The following is a 13,409-nucleotide window of genomic DNA, read 5'->3' on the forward strand; positions in this document are numbered from 1 at the left end:
TCAGAACGACCTTTCATCCGACCAATCAGAGCGTCGCTTATCAGATCATGAAAGTGACATTCGGAATGTGAATTCTGACAATGCAAACTCGAAAACTTTAACACGGGGTATTCCGAACGATAGTTACGGGTTTAACGACTGAATCCATACAATAGAGACCATCTATTAGTCATTCCAGAATATTCTTTTGTTCAGTTTTCAAATTTGTAATCGAGAATTTGTCAAAATATGTTTCGAAGCCTAGTGACCTATGTGAACTTAGTGTCGTAAAGCACGAGAAAGCTGCCTTCTGATTGGCTAATGTCGACTTCTTGTCAGTCCTTCTATCGGTCGGTCAAAGTTCGCGCAAGGTCGGTCTGACGTGACCCGTAATGGGATGTCCTCAGATCTTTGTTTAGCAGCAGCGAGAACTAAGATCTGATTTTAATGAGATTGGTGTGCAATTGACTCGTGATTAATGTTATCAATTCGAGCCCTGTATCAACCTTAAAACTCTGTATCTGACTGCCCCGACAGTCATGATTATTACTAGGACTGAAACGACCTACCAGGACTGAAACGACCTACGAGGACTGACTCTACCAATGACAACAAGAACAGGAAAGACACATTAGAACGATCACGGAAATAATCCACTAGGACGAACACGACCATCTAGGAGTGGGAGCACACGGCCCAAAGGGACTCATACGACACACACTGAATGAAACGACTCACTAGGACAAGGACTGACACAACCCGCATGGATTGACACGACCCACAAGGACTGACACGACCCGCATGGACTGGCACGACCCACAAGGACTGACACAACCCGCATGGACTGACACGACCCACACGGACCGACAGGGCCCACAGAGACTGAAACGAACCATTTAGACAAGGACTGAAACAATACAGTCAGCACATGATATTATTATGATTTTTGTTTAAGGATACGTTTTTTTCGGGTAGAAATGTGTCTGTTACAACGTGCACCAAAGTTGACTTCTTTTAATGATTTATGATAATGATCGAATGTTGTTTAGTATCAGTTTGTAAACAATCTGATTTGCAAATAATTAAAACAGTGTTTGAGTGATTGTGTCCTTTATGATGTTATGGTTGAACCCACTGAGCTATTACATGTGTACATTAATGTGTCGATGTCATTAAACCAGATAATTAACTCCGATGCGATACCTCTCTGCGTGAAGATCTGAGGACAACTGAGGTCGCTTAAGGTGAACTCGAAAATATTTGATTCAAACAGATTGATTAATTCATGAAACATTAATAATTACTCATGGATCACGAATAAAAAGGGGTAAGGTATTAAGTGTCTTGGTTATCGTGGTGATATCTGACAACGCCACACTGGTGATGTCCGATAATGTCACAGAGGTGACATGCAGTCCTCTTGACCAGCTTTTTGGTGTCCACCGCCATGTTTGTTTGTTTTTTAAACGCCGCACTCAGCAAAATTCCAGCAATATGACGGCGGTCTATAAATAATCGAGTGTGGACCAGACAAATCCAGTGATTGACACCATGAGCACCATCCACGCAATTGGGATACGATGACATGCATCAACCATGTCAGCGAGCCCAACCACCTGATCCTGTTAGTAGCCTCTTACGACAAGCACAGTCGCCTTTTACGACAAGCATGGGTTTCTGATGACCTATTCTAACCTAGATCCTCACGGGTTGTCCACCGCCGTGATACTCATGGCCTGTATCTAAAAGCGGCGTAAAAAAACACTCGCTCACCTAGCTGACCAAGATGCGGGCTACAGGATGTGTTTCTCCGTTTTTTGTACAGTATTCAAGTTATATCATGACGTGTAACGTGAAATTGGGAGGAATGCCCGAAGTGATGCAGGTCTTACACTTTCCAACGCGACTGTATGGTAACAATCAAAATATCATAATCAAGACGAATCTGGGATTCGAACCAACAAACACACCTCCTGGCACAGCTGAGCCATGCATGCCTCACCAGCGAATTGTGGCGCATTTCAGTAATTTGGCTACTTGTGGGCCATTGGAATGTGAATGAATCGTAGCATGAGTTAAGCTTAGCCGGCTTTCATCTATTTACTATAGATGTCTAGAGCACAGGAACTCGTTATTGGTCAGTACATAAAAATATATACTCCCTATATGTAAGTAGAGAATTATATATTTTTATCTACAGACCAATAACGAGTTCCTGGGGTTTAGAGGTATGTGAAGAACAGAGTATGTGGAACATGCGTAGGGCGTGTCACAAAACAATGGCGAACCCATACAAAAACTGACTACACAAGTTGACTGACCCGTACACTAGCAAAATAATCAATATTGGATGTTCCGTTCCATTCGGTGATCACGTGACAAGGGACACCTAAAGTACAAACGGCTACAAGCGTCGTCGAGTCTGTTTCAAAGAAACGCTGTCTGCTAGAGAATGGAAGGCATTTGGTGAGGATATCGTGTCACGTGATTAGCAGCATTTAGAATCACGTGAGATCTCACGAACTTAAATATGGAGTGTTCGTTTCACTCAGCTTTGAATCAATACGTCACAAATGGGTTGACTCTGAACAGTTCAGGGCCCACTTGCACAAAGCGATCTTAGCTCCCATACTTTAACATAGGCTTACAATAATTGTAGTGCTAAGATCGCTTTGTGCAAGTGGACCGGTACCCTGGTTGGTTTTCCACCTGCTTATATGTAGATACGTTATTTGTTTCTTTTCAATTTTCGATATAAACAAATTTGAACTTCCACTATGACAATGATGTTTGTGTTGTGTGCATACATTCTAGTTTCCCTTTTGACCCACGTACGCATAACAGTAATGTCAAAAATGTTTTAGTGTACACACAGGTGGGGATATGTGTAGGTGTCAGCTAACAATATCATTAACATCAGACTCACTGCGTCAAGATCTGAGAATACTGTCGTAGAAGGTCGCATTAGGTGAACCATCAACGGACGTTACCAAATTAAAATGAATAGCGTGGGGTCTTGAGCCAGTTATTTGTCATCTTTCTTAAACGATCCGGTTTCACTTTTTAACCACTTCGATTCGGGCTTTCAGAAACGACGGGGCGTACAAAATATCCACAGCAATATAATGGCTAGGCTTTAGTCATTTACATCCGCAATAGGTCGTTTAAGTTCGTTTTCGAGATATAGAAATCAGATATGCTAGTCTGGGCTGAATGCTTCGCTCACTCGTACCGAAAATTCAGAAGCTTCGATTCTGATATACTTATTAGGAAGTGGTAAGAGATATTGAGATATAGTGTCAGAGATTTGATTTGATTTTAATTGGGTAACCTAACGTTTTTGGTGTGAACAGCTTGAGAGTTCAGAGAACCATGGCAACAGACGTGACCCTGTATATCTATTTTGTCCAAACGCGTTTTTTCCATAGGCGTATGTCATTTACAAGAAAGGGACTGTACTTCGCTGTCTGACCCAGTTGATGTCTAGGTTTAAACTTTGAAACTTGTGCAATGCTGTATCGTGACAGTTAATGTCACCATCAACTGCTAGAATGGCGTACATCATAAAGCTGTGCGTGTCAAGTGGTGTGATATGAATCAACTTGGACTGTCAGTTTGACGACCACGTTAAAACAACGTTAATACTACGTTCGTAATGTATGTCAGCGACCGACCTTCTGCTACTCTGTGGAAAGTCGTCATTGTGCAAGAACAATTATGCTTCAGACAGTTGAAAAAGAATTATCTGTCACACAGAATACATTTTTTTTGAAAGTTTTATATGAAAAAGAATATTTAGTCTCCATACCTGGGCATGATGCAGAGCTTACCCACGATATTAGGTTTCTCTGCGCCACGTATTGCTGCGCCTTAGACGACCAGTCCACCCGTGTGGAGAATCGAACCCTGTCCTTCAGTGGAACGAGCCAACGCTTTAACCACCAGACTACCACAACGCCCCACAATGTTGGCGGCGGAGCGTAGCTTTATGGGTGACAGTCTCCGGTAAGGTTGTCAGAATTTGTTTTCTGTGCTTCCCATCTCCCACCCGCCCTGAATTTTCTTTCCGACGTGAAATAATAATAGTTTTCAACTCCCAATTTTCCCCACCGCTGGGGACACTTGTCCCCCGATGTGATACAAAATACTCCTAGCATTGCACTGTCAGCTTTATCTTTCTTCAGATATTACAAAATCGTTTCCAACGATTCTTGACAATAAAACAGGCATGCTGGGACTTGGAAAAAAAGGGGTCATGAGTCATTTGCTCATATATTTCTGAAAATAGCCCCAAAGTCAAAACAAGTCAATTTGGCCAAGAAGTGTAACTTCAGCTTGAAGTATGTCGATGACCTCCTATCGCCATATCGTTCAATAACGGTCAAATAGCCAATTCTCTGCACTGATTTACCCACCTGAACTAGAAATAAAGGCGACCAGTGGTACGAGCTGGTGTTTCGTTTATAGATCTGAGCATAAAGATTCTGTGTGACAGGAACTCTCCACAAGATTGTACGACAAAAGGGATGACTTGTTCGCGAACACCTGGTATCATCACTATTTGACAGTGATTAATGAACACATGCTCATGATATAGTCGGAATCGTACAGTCGACTCTGCGTTTAGCAAACATTTCTATTCAACATGGAAAGGGTTCTGTCGCTATATTTATTAATATTATTCAACTTTCCAAAAGTCAACTTTCCCTTCATGTCGAGCAATATTCCAGAAGGTCCAACCTTTGATGTTTACGTTTCACAACTTTTAGAGGAACAATCGAGCAAGCATGTCCATTCTACAAGGACTTCAAAGAGCATCATGCGACTCTTGCTCAAAAGTTGTTTGTTCGAGATTACATTTTTCAAGGCCTCAGTAAAGCTTTTAAAAAGCGTTATTGTGGAGGACATTTCCAAATGTGACGCATCAGCGGCAAATAAGTTGACTTGTACCTTACATTATCGTATTGTTAAGGTGATCAGTTGACTTGCCTTTGCATGTGTTTGTGTCAGGTGCCACTGGTGGGGCAGGATATGCTCACCTATAGCGAACACCTGGTATCCTCGCTATTTCATGATTCATAGGCACATGGTCACGATATAGTCGGAATCGTGCTGTGGACTTTTAACAGGGATTTCTTATGAATGTGGAAAGGGTTTTGTCGCTGTTATTAAAATAATACTGAATATATAAAGCTCTTTGAATTCGTCGTCATTACTATTATAATATTTGTTGCTGTTGTTTGCTATACGGCTCGGAAATATGGGGCATAAAACATTTTGAATCCTTTGAAAAAGTTCACACTTTGTATTTTGAAGCCATGTTTTCATAACAAGATAGGTGCGGTCGGGTAGCCTAGTGGTTAAAGCGTTCGCTCGTCACGCCGAAGACCCGGGATTCCAACATGGGTACGATGCGTGAAGCCCATTTCTGGTGCTCCCCGCTGTTGTATTGCTGGAATATTGCTAAAAGCGGCGTAAAACCATACCCACTCACTCACTCATAACAAGATAATACTTTTATAATACTTTAATAATACTTTTAAGTATTCGTCAAATAAATTATTATAAACGGGCAAACGATTTTTGGCGTAATTCTCGCTTTCCTCCCACGTAGCTCAGTTTGCTTGTTTCCCATTGTGACAACCAGCGGGAGTGACAGTTGAACTCTTGACTTCTATCCGAAAACATATATCACTTCCAACACGAACAACGAGCACACAGTGTACCAGGTGTGGCCCCAGTCCTGTTTTTTGCCTTGAATAATCCATTTAGCACTATCCATTACTTACGTGAAGTATTTGTGGCTGTTGTTTAACGCCACACACAGTAATACTCCAGCTATATTACAGAGGCCTGTAAATAATCGAGTCTGGTCGGAAAAACCAGTGATTGATATTGTGAGCAACGCGCAGTCAACCAATCACCGGGCCTTACAACCCGATTCAAGTCAGCTCTTACGACTAGAAATCTCCACGGGGAGAGTTGGCACGTAATGACAAATGTACTTAAATATACAATGTTGTATATACATAGGTGACCCACCCACCCCCATCCCCTTTCCGTTTGGACAGTTTCATTTCACCGCCTGACAGAGCTACCAGTATACACAACAGGCATTAGCATTTCTACCCGTACCCCCACAATGGCTCTTAATGGCATAGAGCACCAATAATCTCTCCTACACGGACACCATGAGCTAAATCCACGTGTAATTCCTAAAGCATATATTTATCACCCCGACAACTTTACAGTTCACCCGTAAACCATTGACCAATTGTAGGGAGGAGGGGGCGGGGGGAGTTGGGGGGAAGAGAGAGAGGGGGGGGGGGGGGGGGGGGGTTAAACCTGTCACGTGGTCTTCCTGGCACTAGGAATCTATCAAGGAGCGGAACGCCGTATCTTGTAGTAACAGGCTCGGAGAGTTTCTTCCACAGTTGAACATCATCCTTGTACGTAAGTTTTTTCCAACTATTCATAAAAAAGATATATTACGTACATATGTATAATACATATTAATATTGTTTTCTCTCTTCTCTATTCATCGCAATATACCTGCAATATTGCCGATGAGATGTAAAATTTTAACTCACTCACTCTCTCTTCTGTAGCATGGTGGCATGCTCTACCAGCTATGCATATATGAGATATGTACACCGTTTGAGGTTGGGACTTATTATTTTCTAATTTCAACTGCTACTTTTTTAGTTTGAAATAAAATTTAAATAAATAGTTAGAAAAGAAAGCTCACAGAAATTTGAACAACCATATCAACTTAGATTTTTTTTAGTTTTGAAATATAAATCACACGAATAGTCATCTGCAGATAAGCGTTGGGATTGTTCATGAATAGTTACTGGTCATTTACTGGTGAGTGTGGGGATTTTCCATACATTCAAATACCTCGTATATCGTGAGCCGCATATTGTGTTTATTCATGCATATCCAATAATTGTATACGTTCTCCGTTTCTGGTTCGGTACACAATGGCGTTCACTATTACCAATGATCCAGCTGTACCACAGGGGGTTGTTGAGATTCTGGCTACAATGATAATACAAATTTACGCTACATTGTGTGATCATAAAGCAAAAGCATCCTTAAAAATAAGGTCTAATAATAAATAAATATTGCTGATAGTATGTATGTATATATTTACCTATACCTATATATTTAATACTATCTGCTTTTTGTATAATTAGGCTGCTGATCATTTCCTCGAACAATATGTTATCTGTTTTGAATATAAGGTTCCTCATCACTTCCTTGAACAAAAGTTAGCTGTTTCTTTTATTATTAGGTCATTGATCACTGCCCTGAATAACTGAATAACACGTTATCTATTTTTTTAATAATAAGGTTCCTCATCACTTCCTTGAACAATAGTTATCTGTTTCTTTTATTATAAGGTCATTGATCACTGCCCTGAATAATTGAATAACACGTTATCTGTTTTTTAATAATAAGGTTCCTCATCACCTCCTTAAAAAATACTTTATCCGTTTGGACTGCATGGTTGCTGACAGGTACGTGATCACGTCGTTGCACAATACAGTATCTGATTATATTCTGTCAAGGTTATTGGTTATTTTCTAAACACAATAGCAAAACAACACAGTTTGTCAATAGCGTCGGGCGGACTGAAATAGGTATATTTTCTCCTTTCTCCAAATAGTGTCTTCCAGGCAAGTTCGTGATTAAGCTCTGCCTTGAATGGAAATGTAATCTGGCATTGCTAAGAAGACGTTACGCTATTATAATAATATGTATTTGAATGAGGGGTCGAGCTTTGGATTAAGGTGGGTTTGAACGGCTTACCAATTACATCACTGGGTGTTAGTTAAATGTGGGAGAAAAGAAACCGAGGAGCCGCTGATCGTCAACAATCCGTGGAGGATCCGGGTAGGAATATAGATACCCAGTATATAGGTACCGAGTATATACGTACCCGGTATATAGGTACCCAGTATATAGGTACCCAGTATATAGGTACCCGGTATATAGGTACACAGTATACAGGTAGCCAGTATATATAGGTACCCAGTATATACGCATCCAGTATATAGCTACCCGGTATATAGATACCCAGAATATAGATACCCAGTAGCCTATGCTTGTCGTAAGAGGTACATGGAACCAGCGGTTAGACCCAGAGTCTGGGTTTTTGCGTGTGATTGTAACACCGGGACGTGGACCGTGCTCATAATATCAATCACTGGTTTCTGGTCCAGAATTGATTTTTGACCTGGAAAAATTCCAAGTGCAGCCTTAAACAACAAACAAACACACCTTTACACAGCGAGATGGCGCGCTTTAGTCATTGCTAGCAATAACGTCTTCTGAGTATTCTTCTGTAACTGTTCCTGTTGAATACTCTATAAAGATGCTGAAATATTCGATCGTCTCCGTGGTATATGGTAGATCTTCTGCCAGGTTTGTTTGTTTGTTTGTTGTTTAACGCCGCACTCAGCAATATTACAGCTATATGAGGGCGGTATGTTAAATAATCGAGTCTGGAGCAGATAATCCAGTGATTGACATCATGAGCATCGTTCCACGCAATTGAGATCGATAACATGCATCAACCAAGTCAGCGAGCCTGACCACCGGTGTCGCAGTGGCATAAGTCCGTACTAGTACCAGCACCAGCACTAGTACAAGCAAGACGTATATAAGAACGGTAATTTTGAAGCGACATTAAACCCCATTTGATCACACCTTAATGCGATTTAACAGTTTATTCTAAACATCTTCTGAATACAAAGGTATTTTCTACAGAGAGAGTCAGTCATTATTTGGCTGATTGTGTCTCACCATTCCATAAGGCGTGTATTGTTGCCTGCTGTCAATTCATGGTTTCTCTGGTCCAGATTCATATTAGGTGCCACAGTATTAATGGCTGGATAACAAAAGTGAATCATTGACTACCACTTTTCAGAAGATGCAGTCCAACCCGAAGTATGACGAGAAGTCCTACGAATCAGTGGCCATGGTGGATTCCAAAGACTGTATCGACGACGAAGGCGAAAAAAATGAAAATAAGAGAGGACATTGGGCATCACAGCTGGAATACCTTTTGTCTGTAGTAGGCTTCTGTGTTGCCCTTGGTAACGTATGGCGATTCCCCTACATCTGCAACAGAAACGGAGGAGGTTAATAATATTTTTTGTTTTCAAATTTGTGATTGAGAAAAATAATGACTTAACTTTGCTTTCACAACATATTTAGATGTACCTCTTTGATATCAAGTTCTCTGTTGTTGCTGATATGGCACTTCAGATTTTTCTAACACCTTGCCTATTGTTCATGCCTGTCGTTTTCAGCAGTAATTTACATTCAATGTAAAAACATAAACATGTAACATTAGTTTTGTTTAATGAATGCCATTACAGCTTCAGACCTCTATTAAAGGATGTCCGTTATACGAAATGTAACCACCAGATCGCATTACGTGCACGAAGGCTTGTGACACCGAAACCACTGAAAGGTTAATCACAAACAGGCCAGCTTAGGATCACACGATATTAGCCAAATAAATATGATTCAAATGAGTAGAGCCTTTGGATGACTGTTTACTGTATAATTATTGTTTATTTATTTCAGGTGCCTTCTTGATTCCTTTCCTCGTGTGTCTTGTGTTGTGTGGTCTGCCTCTTTTCTTCCTTGAGATGTCCCTTGGGCAGTTTTCAGCGATGAGTCCGACACATGTATGGAGCCTTTGTCCATTGTTAAAGGGTAAGTTTTTTTTCAACATGAAAATCAATCTCATTAAAATCAGGGCCCACTTGCACAAAGCGATCTTAGCGCTAAGATTATCTCCCATTATACTCCCATACTTTAACATAGGTTTACGATAGTCTTAACGCTAAGATCGCTTTGTGCAGGTGGACCCAGATCTTACTTCTTGTTTAGCTGCAGCCAGAAGTAAGATCTGATTTTTATTAGATTGCATGAAAATAAACAGTGACTGTGTTGGAGTTACCGCCCCTTCGAACATAATTTAATTTATATCACGGCGTGATGTTGGTGGAAAGTCCGAAGTGATGTAGGTCTCAGACGTTCACCACTTTGGTGAAACCCATGATACCGGGTATGGTGCTGACTTAGAACCTTAATCAGTGGGAACTGAGATTCGAACCCACGATTATAGGTTTTCTAGCACACCTAAGGGACGCAACTCTGCGCAAAGAATCACGACTCCTTCGACCACTGACCCACCCGTGCATACATGTTTACGCATTTAAGGAACCTTCTGACCGTCTCTGTGGTGTACTGGATAGAGCGTCTGTCCGGAGAGCGGAAGGTCCGTGGTTCGATCCCCGGCCGCTTCATACCAAAATACGTTAAACGATATAATTGTTTGTTTTCCTGCCTGGCTCACGGCATCAATGGAAAACACATAGACTGGTCGGCTCGGTATACCGTGTCAGAGTTGGGTATTCATGTTAAACTACGGTATGGTGTCGCAGTAGGCTAGCACTATAAAACCGGTAGAAGTCCGTACTAGTATAAGTAGCCACACACATGCATACACAAGCACCCCCAGCCACCCCCCCACCCACACACATACACACAAACAAGCAAACACACACACACACACACACACACACACACACACACACACACACACACACATATGCATGCACAACACTGACTCGCTTCTCAATGCCTACTTGCATTTGTCATCCCAACAGAAATCATCTCTCTGTTTGCAGGTATCGGCCTGAGTATGATGATCATGTGCTTCAGCTGTGTGGTTTACCTGACCGTCATCTGCGCCTGGGCGCTCTACTACACCATCTACTCCTGCAGAACCACCCTACCGTGGACAGACTGTAACAACATCTGGAACACCGACGCATGCGTCACGAGCGTCAAGGCCTTAAACCAAAGACTAACTGATGGTATGACCCGTCCGCTATGATGTCATAATTCAACACGTGGTGATATTTTGTGCATATATGTTTTCATACTACATCACTTTACAACAATGGGCTACGCGTTTTGCCAAAAGTTGGTTGGTTGGTTGTTGAACGCCCCACTCAGCAATATTCAAGCTATAGGACGGAGGTCTGTAAATAATCGAGTCTGGACCAGTCAATCCAGTGATTAATATCATGAGCATCTGTCCACGCAACTGGGATCGATGACATGCAAACCAAGTCAGCGAGCCTGAGCACCCGATCCCGTTAGTCGCTCGCCTTTTACGGCACGCATGGGTTGCCGATGACCTCTTCTACCCCGGATCGTCACGGGTCTATGGCCAAAAGATTGTAAAGTAACACCGTACGTACATATGTAGACTAACACTTGGTCTCTGAAAATATATAACTTTGCTTGAAACAACTTGAAAAGGAACCCCTGAGATAGAATATTGAGACCTAAATCTGTGGAAAATCTAGACTTGCTTCATTTAGGGCTATACCATTTCAGTGAGAAATGGTTCTAGGGGAAATAATATTTTCGGAGACTGTGAGACAGTCTAGTAGATACAGGACACATACTTTTAAACCCATGTTTCATATGTGTCTTCGATCTGTGTTCATGTTGGGACAGCAAGGGGCGTAACTCTTGCAGCAATCTTACTAATCCGGACCTCTGTCTGACTGGACGAAAATATTTGATTCCACGCAAGTTTTTGACAGGTTCCACTGTTCCATTATCTGTTTAGAATATAAACCCTAAAAAAAACATTTTGTTTTGTTAAACAGGCTTTAAACATCTGATGCCAGTATATGTCCTTCATCGTGAACAGAACAGTATTATTTACACTGTTTAATGCACATCCAATGTTCTTCCGGTTTTGAAATATGATAATACTTCATCAATGCATGCATGTTTCATTTTGTAGCGTTCAATTCTACGAGTGTGAATGGGACTGGACTAGTAAATATGACTAGCGGCTTCAAAAGCGCCTACACATCCGTGGCAGCAGCACACAGCAATGGCACACACTTTGATGACAATCGGTGGAACAATGACTCTCTATCGCACACAGCAGCAGAGGAATTCTGGCAGTATGTAGTAGTATCTTACATAGTATCTTAGTATTAAGAGCATCAAAATTTTAAAGGTATGCGATTCAAGTGTTGTAGATATTTTGTTAAAACACTTAAAAATACGAGGATTTGACATTTGTTTAAAAGTGATACGCTAACTGGAATACACGAGGTCCTGTATCGTTGAGATATAACTTTCGGAATGAAATATCTCCGTCCAGGTTGTAAACAAGATAACAAGAGTTCTAAAAGTGAATCGTCTAAAATTCATGAGTCTAAATTAACAACATACATTTCGTATTAAACGTCAAGGTTCTCCCATTCACATCCGGCAATCGTTCCTCCTATACTTTCACTCTTCTTCAGTCTATTCTTGTTTTGAAGTGAGAGGCCACTGTTTCCACATTGCACTGAGAAAGTTGAAATAGAGTGAATAAACCGTTATAAGATGAAAAGATTATTCTGGAGTCAATATTAAAATATCTCACTTTCCGTAAAAAAAGGATAGGCGAGACTGACACTTTTTGTATATGGCATCTGTGTTTGGGGTAAAACGTCGAGTTATTGTCAATGATGGTCCCGAGGTACTTTAATTCGGTCACCGCTTGGACGGCTTTTCCATTGATGATCACTAGTGTAATGTTTGACTTCTTTCATCGGAAATCTATGATAAGACCTGTTGTCTTCTTAACATTCAACTGTAGAGAAATGTCCTCACACCACTTGATAAATATAAGTACTCTTGTTCATAGGTTTCCTCGTCAAACTATAGACGGCTTATAGCTGCATCATCGGCGAACTTTACTCTAGGTTTCCCCGTCAAACTATAGACTGCTTATAGCTGCATCATCGGCGAACTTTACTCTAGGTTTCCCCGTCAAACTATAGACTGCTTATAGCGAACCTGTAGAGAATTGTCCTCACACCACTTGTTGATAAATATAAGTACTCTTGTTTATAGGTTTCCTCGTTGTCAAACAATAGACGGCTTATAGCTGCATCATCCGCGAACTTTACCTTAGGTTTCCCCGTCAAACTATAGACTGCTTATCGCGAACCTGTAGAGAATTATCCCCACACCACTTGATAAATATAAGTACTCGTGTTTATAGGTTTCCTCGTTGTCAAACTTTAGACTGCTTATAGCTGCATCATCGGCAAACTTTACTCTGAAACAGTTTTGGTGTGAGCTTACAAGGTCGTTAGTATACAAAATGATGATAATGCAAAACAAATCTCTTTAAACATGGAGACATTTCAAATATCTGCTAGTCTTTATAAACACAGCTATTCTTATAATTCTTGATGAACAAATAGTAATTGATTTGTAGAAATTGTGTTAATGTATAGAAAATGCTAGACCATTTTAGTGATTTAGATCGTAAGCTTCTAATATTTCTTAATTGGACAACGTATGAAATGAGTTTATGTTTT

At 40.9% G+C, this 13,409-nt stretch overlaps 1 protein-coding gene across 1 annotated transcript in view; it reads left to right on the forward strand.

The window, feature by feature from the left end:
* Positions 1-13,409, forward strand: part of LOC139458861 (sodium- and chloride-dependent glycine transporter 2-like) — a 32,586-nt gene that overhangs the window by 4,673 nt on the left and 14,504 nt on the right. Inside the window, exons 2-5 of the mRNA XM_071240293.1 lie at positions 8,915-9,128; positions 9,580-9,711; positions 10,692-10,880; positions 11,828-11,993. Coding sequence (XP_071096394.1) covers positions 8,918-9,128; positions 9,580-9,711; positions 10,692-10,880; positions 11,828-11,993 — 698 coding nt within the window. The 5' untranslated portion in view covers positions 8,915-8,917. The remainder of the gene's footprint in view (positions 1-8,914; positions 9,129-9,579; positions 9,712-10,691; positions 10,881-11,827; positions 11,994-13,409) is intronic.

This window comes from Haliotis cracherodii, unplaced genomic scaffold, assembly GCF_022045235.1.
Source record: "Haliotis cracherodii isolate W230 unplaced genomic scaffold, xgHalCrac1.p SCAF_13, whole genome shotgun sequence".
In the NCBI taxonomy this organism is placed as follows: Eukaryota; Metazoa; Mollusca; class Gastropoda; order Lepetellida; family Haliotidae; genus Haliotis; species Haliotis cracherodii.